This window comes from Pleurodeles waltl, chromosome 11 (assembly GCF_031143425.1).
Source record: "Pleurodeles waltl isolate 20211129_DDA chromosome 11, aPleWal1.hap1.20221129, whole genome shotgun sequence".
NCBI classification, from domain to species: domain Eukaryota; kingdom Metazoa; phylum Chordata; class Amphibia; order Caudata; family Salamandridae; genus Pleurodeles; species Pleurodeles waltl.
The window spans coordinates 802573425-802598181 of NC_090450.1; the positions used below are offsets into that span (position 1 = coordinate 802573425).

Below are 24757 nucleotides of genomic sequence, written 5' to 3' on the forward strand. Positions count from 1 at the left end.
TGCCTTGACCTGTGCATTCTTGCAAAACTTACAACAAATTGTTATTAAGCCTGTATGTTCAGGCAAACAACCCAGAATTAACTGGATTACGCTGGGATTTCCGTTTGGACATGACTGCCTCGAGGCTCCCGATTTAGAATTTTATTATATTGCCTGGGCCAATTTGCATTGAGACTATCACTGACCCACTCTCCACCCTGCAGTTCCACCCCGGTTCTCCCTCTTACAAACTCTGCTCTTAGACTCCTTCCCCCCTTTGATCTGCCTCCTACATTCTCAAACCCTGAACTCCCATCTAAGATTCTGGTCTTTGCTCTCCCTCCCATATGCTTATCTCTGACATTAATCTTTCTCAGTTAGATCTCCCTTCCATGCTGTCTCACCATGATCTTCCTCCCATGCTATCTGACCTGTGTCTCATTCAATTGTTCTTTGCATCTCTCTCTAAAGCTCTTCAATCGTGTCTTGTGGCTTCAGAAGCTGTGGTTTATTCTCACCATGGAGAAACTCACCCTGGTCTCCCAGAACCGGGTGGGAGACTTGGGTGTAATATGGAAGCCATTCCTTCAGATCCTATCCGCAGAATTTACAGAGTTGACATGTCCGGCTTACTTGAGAGTTCTGAGGCTGACTTGAGTTTTGGTCAGAGTGCTTTGTGGAGAGATATTTGGGAGGGCTGGGAATGGGCTGGGGGGAGGGGTAGAGGAGTGGAGAGACAGGAGGATGACATGGACTCTGGAGGGGAAGCATTGTTGGTGTGTTTTTATTTATATGTTTGTTTGGTTTCTCATATGCGGGACTCGCAGTCTTAAAGTCTATTGGGCGTTCCCTGCCTGCTCACTGGATCGCAAAGAGGAGGCTGGCGGCGAGGCCCCTTTGGGCAAGGTTTAGGATTTACTGGAGGGACTCCTGTCTGTAGATCTGGAGCTTTTGCTGCTGTGATGCATTTCATCTATTGTCCTGCGATGTACTGTATTTTGTATGTTTATACGTTCAAAACAAACAAACAGATTTGATCCATAAAGCTCTTCAATCTCAATAATGCACCTAAACTCTTTGACCTGAATCTATCTCTCTCCCACAGTCAGCTTCCCTGGCTCACCTAAGCAGCTGCAGAGGTCTCAGGACCACGATGAAGTAGAATGGCTCCATGTTGAAGGCCAGGGCCATAAGGCCAAAAAAGGCAAAGACAGTAACTAAGAAATCAAACCTGAAAAAGAAAAGAAAGCATCACCAAAAGGCATATAGATTCATACAATCTGAATTAACTGCAAAAGGTAGGTGCAGCAGTCTATACATGCAATCTATAGATTGTCCAGGGGCAACCCCCTCAGTCACTATAACTACCCCCTCGATTGTCCAGGAGAAATTCTAGCTGTCTATACTCTTCATGGGCAGCTACATCACCCTATTTACAGTGTGTCTGTTAATTGTCAAGGGGCAGCACTATATGCATCTGTGTAGAAAGCTGAGGTGCTACAGTGACAGTGTATCGTTGAGGGAAGGTCTCTCCTGACAACACAGAGATAGGTGGCTGTGCTCTCTCCTTCTAAATTTGATTACTGGGACTTCACACACCCCACATTTGGCACACTGGTGCCCTCATACAAGTCCCTAGTATATGGTACTCAGATACCCAGGGCAAAATGTGTATACAGGCCTGCCATTGCAGTCTGCGTGAAAATATGCATGCACCCTTTCACTTCAGGTCACTACACCAGCTCACTATAAGTCACCCCTATGATAGACCCTCCCATGAGCAGAGTTGCCGTAATGAACTCGAGCTCCATTTCACTGGACTTTATGAGTGAGGGGCCAACATTTTATACGTGTACTTGACGTAGGTCACTACTTATGTCCAGCTACATAATGGTAACTCCGAACCTGGGCATGTTTTGTATCAAACATGTCAGAATTATACCCCAATACTGTTTCCAGTATCGGTTGTATGATTCCATGCACTCTGGGGGCTCCTTAAAGGACTCCCAGCACTGCTCCTACCAGCTTTCTGGGGTTTTCCGGGCAGCCCAGGCTGCTGCCACCTCTCAGACGGTTTTCTGCCCTCCTGCTGCTCAAGCCCAGGAAGGTAGAACAAAGGATTACCTTTGGGAGAGGGAGGCAACACCTTCTCCCGTTGGAAACAGGTGTTACATGGCTTGGGAGGGGTAGCCTCTCCAAGCCACTGGTGTGCTTTGAAGGGCACATTTGGTGCCCTCCTTGCATAAACCAGTCTGCACCGGTTCAGGGACCTCCAATCCCTGCTCTGGTGTGAAACTGGACAAGGGAAAGGGGAGTGATTACTCCCCTGTCAATCACCATCTCAGGGGCCGTGCCCGGAGCTCTTCCAGAGGGTCCCTTGATTCTGCCATCTTGAATCCAAGGTGGGCAGAGGCCTCTGGGAGCATCTGAGTGGCCAGGTTAGGTAGGTGATGTCACAGCCCCTTCCTGATAGGTGGCCACATGGCTAGGTGACCAATCCTCCTTCCAGGGCTATTTAGGGTCATCATCTTGGGTTGGTCCTCAGATTAAATGGGCAAGACTCCAGCAGGACTCCTCTGCATTCTTTACTTTCACTTCTGGCCACTGGAACCGCAACTGGACTCCACAGGAACCTACAATCTGCAGCAACAGCAACCACCTCGCCCTACAACATTGTTTCTCTGGCTCTTTCCAGCAACTGTAACATTTCCCCAGCTGCGCTTCCTCGGAGGGCGGCCAGTCTTCAATTCCACAAGAAGCCAGAAGGAATCTCCCTCAGAGTGAAGGAGTCACTTCCCTGCATCCGCAGGCACCAACTGCAACGACAACCGGATGAGTGGATCTCCTCCCATCCTGAACTGCATGGATCCTGCATCAGGGGTGGTGGTCTATAGTGGTCCCCTTGGTCCTCTCTGCAAGCTGTCCAACTTTGGTGGAGGTAAGCCTTTGAATTCCCATGCAGGACAGTACCCCTCCCCGTGCCCTGCATCTCTTGCAGATACCAAGGCTTGTTGGCATCCCCTCCAAGGGATCTTCAGGCTTCATGTAGCCCAGCCCTTAGCACACTTCTCTGCGACGCATAGCCCTCTGTCTACTTCTCTTGCGACGTGGGACCTCTCCTCTGGTGTGCTACATGGGCCTCTCTGCGACTCCTGGGCTCTTCGTCTGTCGGTCTTCTGTGGGGGCTCCTTCCTTGGACTCTCTGCACTGCTGAGGGTTGCCTGAGACTCTCCCCGTGGGTTGAGTCCCCCTTGGACCTTGCTGGTCCCCGGCAGCTCCACTTTTCCTTCAACTGCGACATTTGCCTTTGCCAAGGAATGTTGGTGGTTTTTCCACACCACAGACTGACTGCAATCCTTCATCCGGGGTGGGACGTCGACTGCATCACCCAGTAACTCTTCATCTGCTCCAGTTCTGCACTGCTGTCTTCTTCTAACCACTGACCCAACTCCTGCATGCACAGACAGGTGGGTAGTGGCTCCTGCCACCACCGGACACTCCAAATGGAACTAGACTTGGTCCCCTTCTTTTCCAGGTCTTCCACTACCAGGATCCATCAAGGGTTTCTTGCAGTCTTGTCTGGGTCTAGCAATATCCTTCTCTGAAGTCCTGTGTGTTGGTTTGGATAGAACCAGTAACTTACCTCTTTCCTCTTGGTTGCTGGGGGGCACTCTGGTACTTACCTTAGAGGTTTCCTAGTTCCTCCAGTTCCCCTCTACCGATTTCACTTCCTATTGGAGAGTTGCCTATCTAGTATTTTAGTATTTGTCTCACTAAAATAAAGTAGCTTTATTTTTGTAACACTGTGTGTTTCTTTCATGTGTGTAAGTGCTGTGTGACTACAGTGGTATTTTATGAGCTTTGCATGTCTCCTAGATAAGCCTTGCTTGCTCATCCACAGATATCTCCAGAGAGCCTGGCTTCTAGACACTGCCTACACTTCACTAATAAGGAATACCTGGACCTGTTATAAGGTGATAATACCATATGTACGCACCACACACCAGGACAGCTTCCTACAATCATTGCATTGTTACCTTCAAAATTCCCCTTCATCTTGCTACTTTATATCTGACATTCTCAAACTGTAGTTTCTCTGATGACTTTACTCTTTTGCCATCTGCTGCTACCTTACCACCCTCTCCCTCGTCCCCCAACACCATTTTACCTAATGTGCACTCTTGTTGCATCTTCTCAAGCCCCAATTGCCTCCTACAGTATTCCTATTCCCAGGTTCTGACATCCTGTTCCACTTCCTCTGTCCCATATACAGCTCTGCTTACTCTCTTTAAGACCTCCAACGTCTGTTTTCTCTCTATAGATTTCTGTTCTTCCTCCTCTTAGTTGCTCTCCACTCATTTTATGGGCACCCCAATGGCTTTTACTGAATTTATATTTTTTCCTAAGCGAAGCTTTCTTCTTTCTTGCCCTACTTTGTCCTTCACATCCTGTGTAGCTCTGCTTTTCCTACCATTTCCTTTGCCACCTTTCTCAATCTGTCCCTATTCCTACTCAAAGTCTCAATCTCTCCCTGTATTTTCTATCACAGGAACATCGCATTGATATTTTTTCTTTTTCTCCCTCATCCGCAGCATTTCCACTGCTCAATCCTGCTCTGTACTACTGATCCTCTGTACTCCTCCATTCTTTTTTCAACTGCATTCACAGCACTTTAAAGCTGCCTGCTGTCATCATTCTAGCCCCCATCCCCAACCAGTCACACTCCATGTGCTGCACATCTGATCGCGTAATGTTCCTTTCCCTTACTACATCTACTGCTTCCAGTACCTCACGCACACCTGCTGTATGCTTCTCAAATGCACTTCACATACTCACAGGTTCCAACCAGAGGTGAAATATTCAAGAGGTCCTAAGCCGGTGACCTTCAGCAGCAATTCCACACCATAGACTAGGAAAAGAAGGCAAACAAACTGCATGAATCAAAAGACCTACCCTAGAGAGCAAATGGATAAAAACCTGTGTAGAAGGCAGAGAAGAGCGGGATGCATCAAAAGCTGAGAGGAAACAGGAATCTGTCTGCATGCAATAAGAGAGCGGGCTTTGTCAAAATGGATAAAGAGGGATTGAAATCCCAGGACAAAGAGGCTAAGAGGATGATAGGAGAGAGGATCTGTCAAAGGATGAGGGGAAGTGGGCTCTGCAAGTTGTTGTGAAGGAAGAAAGAGAACAGGCCGAGGGTAAGAAGAGTGAGGACATGATGGAGGAGGGTCTGAGAAGAGTGGGTTCTGTGGAGCTTAGACAAAGAGGTGTCTTTCAGTTGGCTGAGGAGGTTACAGTACAAAAGGTTTTAGTCAACAAGCTATTACAGTCATCCCTCAAGCTCCGACCCAAAAAACACATACCTTGCGCAGAGTACATATACACACAAATGGGATGAGTTGTGTTTATCTGCCTGGTGAACTCAGTTTCAAGAAACCAAGCACAATACTGTACACCATGAGACTTACTTGTAAGGAACACAACATAACTCCAAGGGACATTTTGTGGGAAGAAATTCCCACCTGGAAGACAAGAGGAAACGCGCATCAGTGATAATATGCTTTACGACAATTAATGACAGTTTAAGACTTGATGAGACAGCAACTGCAGTAAGAACAATAAAGTGGTTGCATGCAAGTCCAGTATGCTCCAGTAACTCCCAATTCCACTCTTTTTTTACAGACCCTAAAGACTGATATTTTGTTGCCTGAATCATTTTGCATCCAAGGCAGGAAGAAGGATAGATTACACCAACACAATAAACCCTGTATTCCACAGCTAGTTACAATGTGGGCTTTTCTAGGTACATTTAATGGAGGAATTCAAAGATACAGACAGACAAGTTACTTACCTTTGGTAACATCTTATCTGGTTTCTTATCTGGTTCCTTACCCTAGAATTCCCCCCAGGCTTCAGACTGGATCTGGAGATTTTTCTTGAGCAGCACCTCGTGTGCCGTTAGGTGGGATTGGTCAGCTCCGTGTCCATTGTTGGCGTTGTTCACGCTGGATATGATGACGCAGGTCCTATATAGGCACCACCTCGGCACACTGACATTAGTTTCCTTTCACAACTTTCCATGCCAGAAGCGCTGAGCAATGAAGAACACAGACCACTGGTGTGTCACAACTAGATCCCTGAAAAGGGAAGTTCCTGCCCCTAGAAATCAGTTTGCAGAGCGGCGAGAATGGCTGGATGGGTAAGGTATCTGCAAATAGATATCATCTCTACCAGATAAGGCGTTACCAAAAGTAAGTAACTTGTCCATCTGATAGAGACATCTAGTTGTAGATTCCTTACCTTGGAATAGATACCCAAGCAGTACCATCCCCGGAGGTGGGTCTGCGAACGAAGATCACACCTGAAAGTCCTGCAGGACCGAATGGGCTAAGTGCCCATTCCCTACAGACCCTACTGTCCAGGCAGTAGTGTTTGGTAAACATGTGCAAAGATGCTCACCTTGCCTCCTGATAGATATCCAGTACTGGAATTCTGCGTGCTAATGCAGTGGTTGCAGCTTTAGCTCTGGTGGAGTGAGCATGCAAGCCCTCAGGGGGTTGCTTTTTAGGCAATGCATAGCACACTTAAAGGCAGAGTACGACCCATCTGGAGATGGTTCTTTTCTGCTCTGCCCAATGTTTCTTTGCACCCACATATCCAACAAAGATCTTCCACCCAGAACTCTTTGGTATGATCAAGGTAAAACGCCAATGCCCTTTTTGGGTCCAGGCGTTGGAGTCTCTCCTATACCTTAGAAGGGTGTGGGGGTGCATAAAAGTAGGCAAGGTGATGGATTGGTCTACATGGAAGGGCGTGACCACCTTCAACAGCAGAAAGGAGGCCCTAGTGAGAGGCACCACTTTGTCAGGATAGATGGAAAGGTAGGGCAGCTTCTTAACAATGCCTACAGCTCACTCGCCCTGCAGGCAAATGTAATGGCCACTGTAGGAAAGTACCCTCTTTTTGGCATGGTCACTCCCACCTTTTGCCTGCTATCAGTGTGCTTAGACCGTTTTCACTGGGATCCTGCTAACCAGGACCCCAGTGATTGTACGCTCTCCCTCCAAATTTGGTTGCTTAGGACTTATGTGCACTCCACAATTAGCATACTGGTGTCACCTTATAGGTCCCTAGTATATGGTACTTAGGTACCCAGGGCAGTGGGACACCAGGGTTCCCCCATGGGCTGCAGCATGTATAATGCCACCCATGTCAGCCCATGCAAAATGTGTCTGCAGTGTAGTGTAGTGTTGCTGTAATAAAGTACCTTTATTTTTCTAACACTGTGTGGTTCCTTTCATCTGGGATAGCTTACTGTGGTAGTGTATAAGCTTTGCGTGTCTCCTAGATAAGTCTTGGCAGCTCATCCACAGTTACCTCTAGAAAGCCCTGGCTTCCTAGACACTGCTTTCATTCACTAAAAGGGGTTGCCTAAACCTGGTATAGGATGCCAACACCATCGGTGTCCACCACACATCAGGCCAGCTTCCTGCAGCCATGAGGAAGCCGGTTTTCAAAGTGAGATTCCTGAGTGGACAAGTGTGGAGAGGCTCAAAAGGAATGCACATCAGAAATGTTAGAACCAAATTCAAGTCCCATTGGGGCATAATGAATGGGGATATAGGAAACATCTGAGTAAGGCCTTTAAGGAAACTATGTACAATAGGAGATTTAAACACAGACAGATGATCAGGCAGCAGTAAGAAAGCATGGACTGCAGACACATAACCTTTGAGAGTGCCCAAAGCAAAGTCCTGCTGGGCCAACAAAAGTATAAGCAATAGGACATCAGAGAGAGGGACAGAGAGGGGGTCAACAGACTTGTCTGTGCACCATGCCACAAATTTCTTCCAACTGCAGACATATACCATTTTGGTGGAGGGATGCATGGCTGCCAAAATAATGTTATAGACTTCGGCCGGAAGATCAAAAGCTGTCAACTGCCGCCGCTCAATCTCTACGCAAGAAGGCGGAGACTGGACAGGTTTGGGTGGAAAACCCTCCCCTGCTACTGCGACGGAAGATCCTCCCAAAGGGGCAGTCTGATCAGAGGATCGATGGCTAGGCTCAATAGCTCTGGATACCAGACTCTTCGTGCCCAGTCCAGAGTCACCAGGATTACTTGAACCCGGTTGTTCTTGATCTTCTTGAGAACTCTGGGCAGAACTGCGTACATGAAGCCTAAACTCCACTTGAGATGAAAAGCATCGCTGAGCAAGTGGCGCCTCTGAAACTCCAACACGCAATACTGCTAACATTGCACGTTCTCTGCGGAGGGAAACAGATCTAGCCAAGGCTCTCCCCACTGCTGAAACAGACCTTGCGCCACCTCCAAATGGAGATGGAATCCGTGATAGAATAAGAAATATCAGCTGAGTTCATCCCCTTCAAAGTTCAGAGAGCCCGCCAGATGTTGAACCACCAGGGATATGCCCTGCCGTTCCAACCACATCCAGAGGCACAGAGTCTCTTGACAAAGGATCAACCACCCCACACCGCCCTGCTTGTTGCAGTACCACATAGTAGTGGTGTTGTCTGAACACCTGCACTACCTTCCCTTTGAGAGAGGGAAGAAATGCTTCCAATGCTAGTTTGATCGCCCAGAGCTCCAACAGGTTGATGTGGAGTCTGGACTTCGTAGGAGACCAGATGCCTCTGATCTCCACCACTCCCAGGTGGTCACCCCATCCCAGGAGTGACGCATCTGTCACTACTGTCAGATCTGGTTCGGGAATGGAGAGGGATATGACTCTGACCCAATCGTGGTTCGTTAGCCACCACTGCAGTCCTCGTCCAGTTCCTTCTGAGATCTGGACCCAGTCGGAGAGATTCCCCTGATGCTGTGCCCACTGGAACTTCAGGTCCCACTGCAGAGTCCACATATGCCATATGGCATGTGTCACCAATAGGATGCAGGAGGCTATGAGGCCCAGCAACCTCAGTCATTCTCACCGAAATCCAGGCTAGAGGCTGAAACATTGGTATTAAAGCCTGAATATCCTGGACTCGTCACTCGGGAGGATAAGCCCGAAACTACACTGTGTAAAGAACAGGGCTGATGAAAGGGAGCATCTACGAGGGAGTCATGTGTGACTTTGGTACATTCATAGGGAACCCCAGCAAAAGCAGAAGGTCCACTGTAGTCTGGAGACGACAGTCTGGGCCAAGCCCACCTTCAACAGCCAGTCGAGATAGAGGAAGACTGAATCTTTGGAGATGAGCTGCGACTACCGACATCACCTTGGTGAACACCTGAGGGGTGCTGGTAAGGCCAAAGGGGAGCATGGTGAACTGATAATGCTTGTGGCCTACCGTGAACGGCAAGTAACCTCTGTGAGCAGGCAGGACAGGAAGGTGGAAGTGGGCATCCTGCAAGTCCAGCGCTACCATCCAGTCTCCTGGGCAGATAAAACCTGAGCCAAAGTAAGCATTTTGAACTACTACTTCTTGAGTAAGAGACCAGAGGTCTAGGACAGGACAAAGACCCTTGTCCTTTCTGGACACCAGAAATTAGCAGGAACAACCACGGCCTATTTCTGGCACAGGGACCCTCTCTATGGCTCCCTTGGTCAAGAAAGCCATAATGCCCTTAAAGAGAAGTGCCACGTTGGTCGTAGAATGGTGGCATAGATGGAGGGGTAGTCTCAAAGGGGATGGAGTAGCCCCTCTGGACTATCTGCAAAACTCACATGTCTGATGTGATGGACTGCCAGTGGAGCAGGTGATGGCGTACCCTGCCTCTGAATGGTCCCTGGTGGGGAAGAGTCAGACTAGCCAGACCGCTGGCTCCCTAAACCACGAGGACAGTGGAGCCCACGTCCCTGGCCACGCAGAGGCTCGGCAGCATGGTGGCTGGAGGGGAACGTAAGTAGCTGGGCACCCCTTCAGCAGCCACAAAAGGGGCAAAAGGCAGATTGAGGGGGAAGAGGGGCCACCCGGGCGTACAAGTAGTCTGCCTTCTCTCCAAAGAGACGGGTGCTATCAAAGGGCATGTCCAACAGATTGACTTGGACATCCCCCGAAAAGTCAGCCGGCCTCAACCAGGCATGGCGCCTAAAGGCCACTGTCAACCCAGCTGCTCTACCCAGTGAGTCGGTCATGTCAAATCCACATCTGATCGTGAACTTTGCAGCACCTCTCCCATCAGCAACAGTTTGAGAGTGTATGGCCCAAGCCTCCTCCGGGATCTGTGGCAGCACTTGTGCAACCGTATCCAACAGAGTGTGGGAGTAATAGCCCAAAACGCATGCGGTGTTCATGGACCACGATGACAGGCTAGAGAAAGAAAACATCTTCCAAAATTGGTCCAGTCTCTTGGATTCCCTGTCTGGGGGTGGGGAAGGGAACGCTCTCTGGGACGTAGAGCCTCGGCCAACCAAGCTCTCAGGGGTGGGGAGTTGCATCAGAAATGCTGGGTCAGTAGAAGCAGGTTGATGGCGGTGGGTAAGAGTCCTGTTTACAGGAGCCCCTGTGCTGAGTTTGGACCAGGTACCTATCAGGACATCAGTAAGGGCTTCATTGAAGGGCAATATGGGTTCATAGGATGAAGCCCCAGGCTGAAGCACCTCTGTCAGGAGGTTAGTCCCGACTGCCACCAAAGGCAGCTCGAGGCCCAGGGCCTCAGCCGCTCTTTGCACTACCATGGAATAGGGCACTCCCTCCTCCACAGCCACAGTAGGGGGAGAACTCATTCCAGTAGAAGGACACGTTGCCAACCCACTGGCTTCACCCAGGTCCATATGCTAGTCCAAGGGGTCATGTAGCTGGAATTCTAAAGGGTCCAGCGACCCCTCCAATTCCTCACCTTATCCAAACCATAACAATAAAGGTCAGAATCTGACATATGGGGAAGGCCCCTGTCAGAAGCGGCGTCGCACAACACCGGTCCAGCTCAAGTCACCAATGACAATGGTTGGAACTGGTATCGGGAAAGAGAGGTGGTACGACCAACGGCGGGTTGGATCTAGGAACGGATCCATGGGTATCCCCTGCATATACAATAGGCAAAATTTGAAACTTGCATCAACTTAGGCAAAGCTAAATAACAACAGTGCATTAGAAAAAGAGAAGAACTAGCAATTAGTGAATGTAGCCAGGCTTGCCATAGTAGACTGCCTCGCAGACAGCGCAATCTGTTGGCAGCAAAAGACATATTGTGGGCTTACCAAGAACTTACAGGTGCTTAAAGCCTGCCCATTGCTTACCACTGACTGGCATTATTGTGACTCTCATTTGCTCGCTTCTTATTCAATGGCTTTCATTGTCCCAGCTTGTCCATGTTGTGTTTATCCATCCCCTGAAGCATAGCCTCTTTACCACCTCTCTGACTGGATGGTATTTATTTATTCACAGCTCACCTTTAGGTAACTACTTTTCAATTTTGCTTAAACACTCTATGAGAGTTCACGCTTTTTCCAGCTCTCTTCCTCATGTGCGTTTCATGCCATGTCACATACCTGTCCTACCAAGCTATATGTTGCTTTCTCCCTTGTGTTGCAATCCTTCTCTCCTGCCAAATAGACTCCCTCCCTGCTTTCCGTGTCACTTACTGGCTCACATGCTTCTCTCTTGCACTCTGTGCTGCCCTGCTTCATGTGCTGCTTTTCCCCTCCTCTGCCTACTCCCCTGCGCTTCTCTCCCACCCGCTAATGTTTCCCTCCACGCAAATATGCGGTCCCCTCTACCATAAAAAAGAAAATACGCTACTTACCTGTAACTGTGGTTCTCCTGTATGGTATCTTTCATACATTCACATGCTTGAATCATTCCCCGTAGTCAAAGTGGGAGTCCCACGGTAAATAGAAAGCAGAAGATTACATTTTAACTTTGAAATCAATGGAAAAAATACATTTGCCTTAACAGCTTATCAGCTCCATTATAAAAGACCCAAAGTCCAGCCAATCAGGCGAGACCACCCTTTAGAACCCTCAGCACAGAGGCTCCAGTCTCTCAGATTTTCTAGCACAAGTGAAGTACAAAGGAAGGAAAACATGAGGTGAGCCTCTATGAGGAGGGTCGTTCGGATGTGAATCTATGAAAGATACCAATACTGGCGAACCACAGTTACAGGTAAGTAACTTATTTTCTTCTCCAGTATTGGGGTATCTTTCATAGATTCACATGCTTGAATCAGAATAATTAGCAGTAAACATAAGGTATTAATATCCATCCGTATGTTATATTATATATATATGAATACACGAAAATTAGAGGACGGTGGGTAAAGAAATAGACTCACCTTAGGCAAATAAATTACGCAAATCGGCTTGTCCTACCAATGCGTCCATTCTATCTGCGGCATCTAGGCAGTAATGCTGAATAAAGGTCTGGTTGCTAGTCCATGTTGCCGCTCTGAAAATCTGTTGTAGAGGCACTCCTGCGAAGAAAGCCATGGAGGTAGATCCACCTCTGGTGGAATGAGCCTTGACATTGGCTGTGAGTGGTTTCCCTGCCAGCTGCAGACAAAGTTGCATAGCGGTGGCTATCCACCAGGCTATAGACTGTTTTGTAACAGGGTACCCCTTTCTGAGTTGAACACAGCCTACAAACAATTGATCAGTTTTACAAAAGCTGCTAGTTCTTTGTATGTAGAGTTTTAGACACCTTTTGATATCCAAGGAATGAAGCGCTCTTTCTGCTGGAGTTTGGGGGTTAGGAAAGAAAGTCTTTAATATTACTGGTTCATTCAGATGAAAGTTCGAGGAAACTTTAGGAATTAATTTTGGATTGGTTCTAAGGACAACCATGTCCAGTTTAAAGTGAAGAAAATGTTGAGAGATTGTGAAAGCTTGGATGTCACTGACCCTCTTAGCAGAGGTAAGTGCTAGAAGCAGCGCTGTCTTCCAGGAAATATATTTAAATTCTGCTTTGTGAATAGGGTCAAAAGGATGTTTCATCATTTGTCAAAGCACAATATTGAGGTGCCAGGGAGGAGGAGGAGGGAGTTTAATTGGAGGAAACAATCTGGAATAGTCCCTTTAGGAATTGCTTTACTATTCTGGAGGACTATAAAGATGATGAAGCAGCAGCACAGCGGAATAGAGAAATGGCTGCCAGGTGAACTTTGATGGATGAGTGAGAGAGACCTGATTTTGCCAACTGAAGAAGATGAAGATGTTAGAGGGTGAATACTAAAAGATTTACACCATATACAGAATCGTTTCCATTTGAGTTTGTATGTCTTATTAGTAGACTGGGCTCTAGCATTGGCGAGCACTTGAGTGTCTGGTGGAATATCTAAGTCGGCAAATTCTTAGAATTCAGGAGTCAGGCTGATAATCGAAGAGAAGTCGGGCTGGGATGACGGACCTGGCACTGAGTCATCGTTAGTAAGTCCAGTATTGGTTTCAATCAAATGTGCCGTTGTTCCAAGAGGAGCAGGAGCACCGTGAACCAAAACTGGCGAGGCCATCTGGGAGCTATCGTTAACAGTCGGCAAAGTTCCAGCTTCATTTTCTGTAGAACTCTCGGGATTAGCCAAAGCTGGGGAAAAGCGTAGGCATAGTTTCCTGACCATTTGATCAAAAATGCATTTCCCTGTGACCTTCTTTGCGGTAACCAGCTTGCGTAGTATTGGCATTTCTTGTTTCCTTTTGTTGCAAATAGGTCTAGACTGGGTTTGCCACAGCGCAGAAAGGGATGGTTGAAAGTTGCCTGGTGCTCTGCCCTGAGAGTTATGTGATGACGAAGTGCCCAATTCCATATCTCCTGCGCTTGAAGAGACAGCGCTGGCGATTTTGTACCTCCCTGCTTGTGGAGGTAATGCATACTTGTGGTGTTTTCGGTTCGGATCAAAACTGATGAGCCTTTGATCCTGGTGACGAAGGCTTTGAGCGCTTGGAACATGGCTTTCAGTTCCAACAGGTTGATATGGAGCATTGTTTCTTGGGTGCTTGATTTCCCTCTCACTGTCAGGTCTTCGAGGTGCACGCCCCATCCCTCCAGAGACGCGTCTGTGGTCAGAACATGCTCCGGTCTTTGATTTAAAAAAGAAAGACCATCGGAGATGTGGGGGGTGTTCCTCCACCACTTCGTGGCTTGTTTCATTAGTGGGGTTATTTGGACAATATCGTTGAAGGATCCGCTTATTTGCTTCCACTGACTGACTAGCTGCTGCTGTATTGTTCTCATGTGGAGACAGCAGTTTGTTATTAACAGAATGCACGAGGAGAGCTTCCCCAGAAAAGATCTGAGAATCCGGACAGAAGTGGACTTTCTTTGGCTGAGTTGGAGCGCTAGACTTTGAATCCTCTTCTGCCTGTCTTGAGAGGCGAAAGCTTTTGCTTGTTCCGTATCTAATACAGCTCCTAGAAAGGTGATGTTGTTTGATGGTATTAGGTGTGATTTCTGGTAGTTGACTGAGAGGCCTAATCTTTGGAAGAGGAAGAGGCATGTTGCTGTGTCTCTGGCTGCCCTGGATGCTGTTCGTGCTTTTATTAGCCAATCATCTAAGTATGGAAACACTTGAATTCCCATTTGTCTGAGGAGGGCTGCCACCGGAGATAAGACCTTGGTGAAAACTTGAGGAGCCGATCTGAGGCCGAAAGGCAACCCTTTGAATTGGTAGTGAGTGCCTGCAACTCTGAAGCATAAGAATTTCTTGTTACTGGGGTGGATCGGGATATGGAAATAGGCGATTTGGAGGTCCAAGACTGTCATGAAATCCTCTTGGTTGAGAAACCCTAACATCTTGTAGAGTGATCACCCGAAATGACTGTTTTCTCAGGAATTTGTTTAGACATCAAAGGACTACGAAAGGTCTCCAGTCTCCTGTCTTTTCCTGGACAAGGAAGGAGTTAAGAGTAGAAGCCAGTTCCCCTCTGAGACTTCGGTACGATCTCTATTGCTCTCTCATCTATCATATTGGAAATTTGTACAAGGAGCTCTTCTAAGTGGGCAGGTGGGGGTCATCTTGGTGGTAACTCGGAGGAGATTGATGAAATTCCAAGGTATGCCTTTTGGTGACAATATCGAGGACCTATCGGTCTGAGGTGATCTGGGACCATTGGTGGATGAAGTTGGAAATTCGGCCACCTATCAGAGTGTTGGGATAGGGACTGGATGCAGGCACTAAATGGAGGTCAGTGTATTCTGGCTGTGTCCTTTCTTCTATAAGAAGACTTTCCTCTAGTGGTATGCCTGTGGGCTGCAGATGGTAGACGTCGATAGGGCTGCTGCTGTTGGACAAAACTGGCTCTGGTAAGGCTGGTACTGTCGCTATTGGTGCAGGCAGCCTCTGTAAGAATACAGTCCTCTTCCTCTTCCTCTTCCTCTTGCCCCACGAAAGGGCTGCCTTTTGAATTGCAGAGTACCTAGCGATCTAGCTGTGTCTGTGTCCTCCTTTATAGATTGAAGTGCATCATCGACATGCTTACCAAATAATAGTCCTCCATCATATGGCATATCCAGGAAGGCGGAAGGAGGTGGCCTTTAGCCACCCCTGACATCTTAATACTGCCGCTTTGGCTAGCTGGCGGAAACCTGTAGATGACAGATCAATTGCACAGTCTATGATCTCGGCAGCGATCTTCTCTCCCACCTAAAATATCTTCTGAGCTTCAGCTTTAGCACCCTCGGGAAGATCATCAATGAATTGGGAGATGTCCGACCACATTTGTCGATCGTATCTGCCTAAAATTGCCAAGGAGTTTGCTGCCCTGACTGTTGTAGATGCCATTGTGGAAAACTTTTTCCCCTATAGAATCCAAGCGCCTTCCTTCCTTCCTTATCATGGGGAACCAATTAAACAGGCTGGTGAATTTTCCGGTGCTTTGTATTTCTTGTCTAACCTAGGGAGCACCGCTGAAATGGAAGAACGGGTCTGCATTACTTTAAGGCCCTCTTCCCAGATGAAGTCTACAATTGGGATCGCACAAACTTATTTCCTGGTGTCGCCCTGTTTTGCTTTCACTAATGACCGAGCTGAAAACAATCTCTGGAATGCACTTCTTAGTTTGAAGAAGACATTTATTATTACTTCACCACCAGTTTCCTGAGAGAGGAGATTAGTAGGTTGGAGTCACACGTTTAAAAGTAGTCACAGCAATGAAAGGAAAATATATGAAAGTGATTCTCAATTGCAATGTACACAGCAAATATATGTGATTATATTATAGCACAACTTCAAAGCAAAGAATAAAAGTCAAAATTCATCACCGTAGTAGGGCCCACCAAAATGCTTCATTTTTCTCATGCCAGCAAGAAGAAAGACTCCTGTTCAACTGCGAGAAAGAGATTTTCCACCCCCACGGGACAATGTCAGGCAGCTGGCACCCGCTCCAGACTGAAGTCTCGGAATTCCACACTACTGAACAGTCATCTTTTTATTTCTTTGAGAGAACTTTCTAGAAAGCCCTCCCCCTTAAAGGAGAATTATAAAAATAAAAAAATGCTGTCTACTGTTGGTCAGAGTTGGGGAAAAAACAAGCCGTTGAAGGTTGGTCAGGTCTCCAAGGCCTGTTCTTTTCCCAAGACTGACTAGAGGGGAAAAAAAAACGAGATATGCACTCCCTTATCATGCTAGGGTTCGGTGAGAACAAAATACAGGAAAAAACACAGCTTGGTCTACCATGTGGAAAAACACAGCTCATCTGCAATGTCTCAACTACAATGTCTAATGCCACAATAAAGTCAATAGGCAGCTAACCTGAGTACAAAATGTAATGTCTAATGCCATGTTAAAGTCAATAGGCAGCTAACCTGGTGCAAAATGTAATGTGCTACTGGTGAACATTGAACAACTAATACGCGCAGTGGTGAACCACAAAGTCAGTGGTCAAACATACTTAATGGCATAACACACCCCTAAAGTCGTAGAGGAAACAATCAGACTGTTTAGATATAATGGGGAGCTGGAACCTTTTAGCTGCTCTTTCCATTACACTATGGAATTCCCCCAATATTCTGTGGTGGAGAATCTACCATTGGCGGCCTAGAGGGGGATGATGTTTGCATTTGGTAATCATCCCATTCAGTGAGGAGTGATTCAGTGTTGTGTATCTCACCGTCTTCCTGTTCGTCTTCTGAAGAAAGCAGATCGTTTTCGTGAAGTGGAGATGGAGTTGGTATCGGTACCGTAGGTACTGGAGAGGCTGAGGGTTGGTCTCTGGGAGGAGGACTCAACGGCATTTACGAATACTGCAGAGGAATGGTTGATCCTGGTGGCGGGAATCTAGTATAATAATCCTGCATCATACGCTGAAAATTGGAAATCAATGACATTCGCATTTGCACTGTTGGCTTGTGTTGTTGCTCTTGGGTGCATAATTGTTGTTGTTTTTGAAATGAGTGCTGAATATTTATTTGCTCATTTTCTTTTTCCTCCTCTTCTTGCCATTTTATTTGTTGGTCTGAAGGACTACGTGCCACCGGAAACAGACTTTGTCAGAGTAATCATCTCCATATTCGTTATCATCCTCATCAAGGAGAAGTTGTGGAGGTAGGGGTGACACCTTACTGGGCGAAGTATGGGAAGGTAGTAACATTTGCCGAGTAGATTTACGTTTGATTGCCATAATTCTTAAGGGCAAAAAGAGCCTCCAGAATCCACTGCTGCCGGCTGTGAGAAATGGGTTGTCGAAGAAGCTGTCTTCGACGGTCCCGTCAACAGTACTCTCGTCGACAGTGTGTTCGTCGACGGACTGCTCGTCGACTGAGTGCTCGTCGATGGTATGATCGTTCCCATAGTTGTCAACAGAGCCGGTGTCGATGGGGGATTAGCCTGTGGCTCACCTGTGGACATTGACGGAGCCGTTGGCTGTGTGCGCATCTACGATGTAGATTTTAATGTCTTACCCGTCGACGACAAGAACTTCTTTGATATTTTTATTGCCTGTGTAGATAAAGAAGAGCCATACTTCAAGCTCACCGATGTTATTGTCGATGACAACGGTGATGACGTTACTATCATGGGCGACGATGGAGTTGTGAAAGTCGCCTTCACTGTGGTAATGGATGATGCGAAACTTGACGATGATGCACTCATCGACAGCCTAGTCGACGGTCTCGCCGACGAGACTGGACTTCTTGACATCGACTGTGGCAAAGAGCTAGATGGCTTCTTAAGTTTCATTGAAGTGGCAGCTGGAGTGGAAGGTTCAGAAGGAACTTTTTCAACATGTTTCCTTGAAGTAGAAGGAAGTTCTTCAGCTTTGTGCTTCTGAGAGTGCACCTTTTTGGCTGCCTTACTTCTTTTTGGAGAAAGATTGTCAAGAGATTTTTTCCTTTTCTTTGATATCACAGAGGCGTCGCTGTCCTCATCATCAGAGAGAGTTTCTTGGGTTTTTCATTTTTGAAGCCAAAGCAGGAGCCTGGCTTCTCTGTCCCTCAAGGTCTTGCTAGGAAAGATTCTACAAATTTTACAGTCTTTCACCCTGTACTCTGGGTGAAGACAGTTAATGCAGTCCTTGTGAGGGTCTTCACAGTGAAGCCTTATTTTACCAAAGGTGTTGCATGGTCGAAAAAGACCTTTCTTTGCTGTAGGCATGTTATAGAAAGCAGAATTGTCGATGTAGAACAGTATTTGGAAAAAAACGAATGTGAGGAAAAGTAAACTGAGCAGAGCTCAGGGAGACCCTTACACACAACGTGCATTAGAAAATATGAGCAACTGGAGCCTCTGTGCTGAGGGTTCTCAAGGGTGGGCTTGCCTGATTGGCTGGACTTTGGGTCTTTCATAATGCAGCTGATAAGCTGTTAAAGTGAATGTATTTTTTTCATTGATTCCATGTTAAAATTTAATCTACTGCTTTTTATTTACCGAGGGACTCCCACTTCGACGACAGGGAATGATTCAAGCATGTGAATCTATGAAAGATACCCCAATACTGGAGATGCAATTTTGCACTTTCTTTTCTTTAAAAAATAATAATAATAATAATAAAAAAATCACGGATTGGTGAATAAAAAATAAAACCGCACCTAAAAAGGTTTGGCCATGCTGCACAGCATCAACAAAAGCAATAGCAAATAGGTTCAAAGGCTAGACCCACTGGCTTTAGCAATGCTTGTTTTATTTCAGTCTTTCCACTAGCCTTGCTTCCCTCCACCATGGATTCTGATCTGGAACCCCCACCTCAATGTTATCTTAAACACTACTAACAAGTCTCACATTTGGCTATCTCTCTCGTCCTCAGCTCCATTTACTCATATGTTCATGCAGTCCTCTAAACTCCCTGACTTAGCAAGTACATGTTTTTATCCCCTTGAAATTCTTGAGCTCTTCCATTTGTTTTACCCTTCCTCTGGGAATCTGACTTGCACCTACTCTCTTACCTACTCAATCGGCATCAATACTTTCCTTTCTCCAACTGTCTCCCAAAACATTTTATAGTTTTTTTGGGACCCATTTCCATTCCTCATCCACACACTGTCATGCTTCATTTTGACAATGTATCATATATATCTGTTAAAACCCTGGAGACATTTTAAAAAATGAATGACAGGGTGAGAGAAAAAGAGAAAAAAAAGAGAAGTAGAGTTTAAGTCAGAGGAACAAAGAAAGGTTATCAGGGTGTAGCTCGTCACCTTATCAACACAGAGAATAAGAAAGAAGTCACATATTTGATAAAGACATGAAGCAGTGACCTATGATAACTAGAGACCCTTTGATACAGTGCCTTCAACCAATGCACAGGAATTGACACATCATTTACCCTGACACACACGCTCAGTCACTAGAGTTGTGCTAGGAAGCAAAAAAGAATACATTTCATCAACCTATTCTGAAGGAGCTCTATTGATTTATAGAATTCTGTGTCCCATGGCATTTGTTCCACAAATTGATGTAATGCTTTCTGAAAAATTCAAAAACAATATTAGTTACATACCTGACAGCATGAATGTCTCCACCAGAATCCAGACTCCATTCACCGCCACCACTACATCTGAAAGAATATTTACGTCATTGAGCCAATATCAAATTGGAGACAAAAACCAGAGATACTTTACTGGCAGAGAAAGAACAACCAATGTAACCGCTACAGGTTATGACTATTCAGTACCACATGTGTAACTCATCGCAAATCTAGAGGTGGCCTTCACTCAAGAATGAGTGTCATTGCTGTGCCTCTGGGAATGGACCTTGCATCTCTAAAATAGATCAACACACGAGTATCACAATTTTCAGATTGTGAAAAGCATATCAAGCTATAAAGACAAAACTGTGGCCTCTCCAGTATGGGGAGTCTTACAGCGGCCCAGAAGAATTCAATCTCAATATTCCCATCATAAGACAGAGACTAGTCTACCTACGAGTGAGAAGCCAAAGATACTGGAATGGAACTGCAGGTCATTCAGAGAAAAAGCTTTAATAAACACCCTCTTTAAATTGAATTGAGTCTCTCAAGGGATGTGATTGATGCAATATTTACTGGAAATTGTTCCACAATCCACTTCATCACATTTTATAACACTAGAACATTGAGAGGTCTATTAAAGACAATGGAGTGGCTTAGGGACAATAATGACCAGTATAGGACTTCGGTTCAAATATTCCAATGTTTGTCTCTTATATTTTCCTTTTTTTAATTTCAACTTAGTAGGTGGAATGGTCTAACAGTTTTATAGCCACAGGCTATACCAGTTATTAAAATCCATTGACCTCATAATAGGCCCTTGTCGGCGGCTTGGGCCTAATAACTCTGGCTCAGAGACTTTTACTACCAGTATAGCACTCAGCAGCCGGAAATATTGCTATGTTATAAAAAACATTGTCATTCCAAGGCATGAAAATAATCCTTGGTAAATATAACAACAGGTCGCAACTTGGGCTATGCAACTGTACAATGATATTCCTAGGATAATGGATCAATACGAGTGTCGTTACAAGATGCCAGACTTTAGTGAATTTAAGGAAGTAGTAAAATGCACAGCACTTACAAATGACGTACTGGAAGACACGTGATTTCACCATGATGTAAATGCCTATTAAAGACACAAAGATAATAAATATTTATAACCATATTAGGTATAAACATACTTAACATCAGACAAGAGGTAACGTGACTAGGTCGGCCCACAAACTTTGGTTGAGGAGAAAAAAGAATTTGGGACAAAAACATTTGCAAGGGGACTACTGGTTACTAGGAAATAGTTGTTAGACAATCTCAATAAAATAAAAGTCGGGAAATGTTATTTAAAATATAGAAGGGGGACCGTCTTCAGCCATTCAATAAATTAAGGAAATTACATGAACATATTTTATATACATAGTCACATATGGAATTTCTTGTAAAGGTGCATGCAAGGCCCTATGGTTCATTCCTCCTAAGGCTTTGAATTGAATGCTTTCAGAGATGGGGAGCAAGCCAGTGTGGCATAATGAGATTTTGGCAGGCGAGGAGTCATAGCTCCCTGTCAGCAGTATTTCGTACACGCTTCAGTCTCCAAACATATTTAGTGGGCAGCGGGAGATATATAGCACTGTAATAATCAACTCTCAATTAAACAAATCCATTAAAACCAATGAAAAGGGCAGAATCTTTTTTAGAATGCAAAGTTTGAGAACACGTAGATGGTCACTGCTCTAATTTGTGTAGTCATTAAGCTCATTATCTGGTGTGAAGCAAAGATTTTTCACACATTTAAAGAGTAATAGTAGTTTCCCAAGTCTTGAGGCAAAAAATTGTGCTGTCAAACAGTCTCTTAATTGAAGGAAGTAAGATTTAAGTTTATTACTGTTGAGTCTGAAGTCCTCTTTTCTTGGGGGAAATCGTGTTGGTTATGGCCAGTATATGGTTTAGAAAATTGGCAACAGCAGAATCACTGTCTTTATTAATCTTCAGGACTATGATTATCATCTCCATGCATAGAAAAGGACGAAGTGTGCTCTATATACTTTATAAAAAATAAATCTTGTGCAAGTTAAAGCTCGGTGTTTACAAGCACCAGTCTCCGGATTTTCTGTTGGGGAAATGGGATTTGGCCTGTGACAATTCCAAAAGGCACGCACGGTGCAGAAAAATGTAGTAGGTCATGTTTACCTTTAAATATAACAAAAGCTGTTCGAGGAAGTTCATCAAACCAGTGCTCGCGATTCTCTTTGGCCTAAAAATAACAAGAAGCAAATATTATATCCCTGAGCCCAATCCAGTGAAATTAACAAAACACAAGTAGTGATTGTAGAAAGAAACTTTGAATCTACCTTGTTCTTAGCCATTGCTCTCCTTTTAATTATCTTTAATTCACTCTCAGGTACTCTCGATCTTTCTTTCCGATTATATTTATTTTGTGTGTCACCATTTTTGCTTGGTCTCCACTTCTCGCTCATATATTTACATTTTTACCTGTGTTTGTTTGCCTCAGTATTTCTGTAATATACTCTTTCTTTCTCTTTTACTTATATTTTACTTATAGCCTTTCCTGTCTGTTCACTTTTTTGTAAATATATTTTCTTCCATGTCTGCCTGTATCTCTATTTCTTCAGTCTGTACTTAATTTATCCACGCTAGGTGTCTCTATTAGTCTTTATGCATATGCATGACTCTTTCCTGCGTCTTTATAACTCTAACTTTTACTCTTTATGTCTAAGAAGGCATCCTCATTTCAGATGTTTCTTTGTTATTAAAACCTCTCATTGATTTTTACAATTCCATACTCGCCAAGGGCCAGATGTAGCAAATGTTTTTACCCATTCTGTGTCTATGGGAAAAAGTGTTCGTACATTTGGCCCCAAGTGCCTTAGCGATGCTAATATTCTGTTACTGGGTTCTCCCATTTAAAATTCATCTGACCAATTCAGGAAAATCTATCCAATTCCAGCAAATACTGCCATACTTACCAAATAACAATGCTAAATTTACAAGTAATTAGGTTCCTTCACAACCAACAGTCAAGATCCATCTCCTCAACAAGACTGTAACTTAGCTTTAGATCTATGTCCTCATGCTTCCCATTGGCTTATCAAACGGTAACATTGAGTGTTGATTCCAATCAGCTCTTCAGAAGAACTGGAAAGCTTCTGGCTTTTCCTTCCAAAGATTGTTGTACTGTATCCCACTGAGACAAGGTTGTCCTTTGCAACAAATGCTTTGTTTATACCCAAGTTTCTAATGGAATTTTACAAGAATCAATAAATTGTTTTACTGGCTTTCCAGGCACGCTGACATGGATTCTCGGCTAAAGACAAGCTGGCCATAGCCAGACATCTAAAATCTGATCTACAATGAACATACTGGAATTTCAGAAATTCAAAACATTTATACATTAATCATAGTGAACTGGCCCGTGCACTAAAGCAGCATGTACGCTCATGCTACTGCCTGGTGGATACACAACTGTATGTCTAAATCCATCAAACTTAGAGCAAATTAATTTGATTAAATGAGACGTTATGTTCAACTTGTCCTAGGAGAGGGAGCAAAGTTGCCTTTTCAAAGACATGTCATCACAAGTAGTTTTAGGTTGGTAAATTTCACCTTGCCTCAAGTCTTTTGTAAGCATTAGAGGGCGGTGTCTTTTTGTAAAACAAAAATGCTACTGTTGGCCAGAAAATTATTTTTTTTGCCTGACAGTTGGTCAAGCAAACATGCTCACTGAACTCGTGCGCTACATATATCCATATATATGTCAGAGAGCAGTTGGTAAGGTGAGTGTTTGGAATACCACAGTGAGGACTAAAACTCCTTAAATTATTATGGCACTCTAAGTCATTGTTTTCCATCATTTATAACTCCTTGACATCCATCAATCCCATGAGAATATAGGATGTGTTCAAAGCCAAAGTCTGGCTATGACTGATGGTGCTGTATACGTAAGGGGCGTGACCTAACAAGGAGGCAGCAAGGCATATAGTTCAATCATTCCTAGAACTTTAATATGACAGCATCCTTCTTATGATATTTTGCAAGTTTTGTTTGCAGTACAGTCAATTACCAAACAATTGTGAAGTAGGGAGAAAAAAAGACAAAAAGACTGATTAAGAGTTTGGCAGAGTGAGTTACTCCATTACAAATGTGACAGATATCCCGCCCTCCATATTACGATCTCATTATAGCCTACGGAGATCGTAATACGGCGGACGGGATATCCGTCACACTAGTGACCGAGTAACCCGTCCACCAAAATCTAAATCAGGTCCTAAGATATTAAAAACAATATTAAGGAAATTACTTCTATTTATTTGGTTTTCCGTGTCGCGTTTTCTTTAGATCACTGCTTCTGCTAGCCATGGACTTTTTCTATTTTTATGGTATTTTCTTTTTCCAGCGGGCACCCTCTTTTCTACGTCCTTGTTTTCCTATTGTTGGTACCAGATAGAACATGCAATTGTTTCTTCTATCTCCTTCATTCTTGGGAGTTTTCTTATTATATCTGCTTTTCTTAGTTCTTTTATCACCTTGAGCTTTTGCTCATCTACAGGTTCTCGTTTTTATTTCCCAAATGAATTTTCTTCTATAAGTCACCTATTGCTGTCACTTATGGCTATGAAATTGTATTATTTTTTTTCTGACATTTTTCGGCCATTTTTACATCCATCGTGCTCAATTTATTTCGCTTCCTCATCCCACAGCCGCTGATTTATAATCTCATTTTTGTCTTTCCTCTGCTGCCTACCTGCACACTCCATCGGCCGGGTTCCTGTAACTTCTCAACTATCTCTTGTTTTAGACCATAATTTGCATTCTGTATTGTGGTATTTCTTGGGTGTGCATTTTATCACTTAGGCCGGCCCTCATTACGAGCCTGGCGGTCTGTGACCGCCAGGCTCGCGGTTGGCGGGAGCACCGCCGACAGCCTGGCGGTGCCCCTTAGGGCATTCTGACCGCGGCGCTTTGGCCGC

The 24757-nt window shown here is 45.0% G+C and overlaps 1 protein-coding gene across 1 annotated transcript in view; it reads right to left on the bottom strand.

The window, feature by feature from the left end:
- The window catches only part of TPCN1 (two pore segment channel 1), a 297893-nt gene that overhangs the window by 83366 nt on the left and 189770 nt on the right, over positions 1 to 24757 (bottom strand). The window contains exons 14-19 of the mRNA XM_069214538.1: positions 21960 to 22023; positions 20857 to 20901; positions 19806 to 19862; positions 5448 to 5501; positions 4816 to 4888; positions 1103 to 1210 (exon numbers count right to left, since the gene is read on the bottom strand). Coding sequence (XP_069070639.1) covers positions 1103 to 1210; positions 4816 to 4888; positions 5448 to 5501; positions 19806 to 19862; positions 20857 to 20901; positions 21960 to 22023 — 401 coding nt within the window. The remainder of the gene's footprint in view (positions 1 to 1102; positions 1211 to 4815; positions 4889 to 5447; positions 5502 to 19805; positions 19863 to 20856; positions 20902 to 21959; positions 22024 to 24757) is intronic.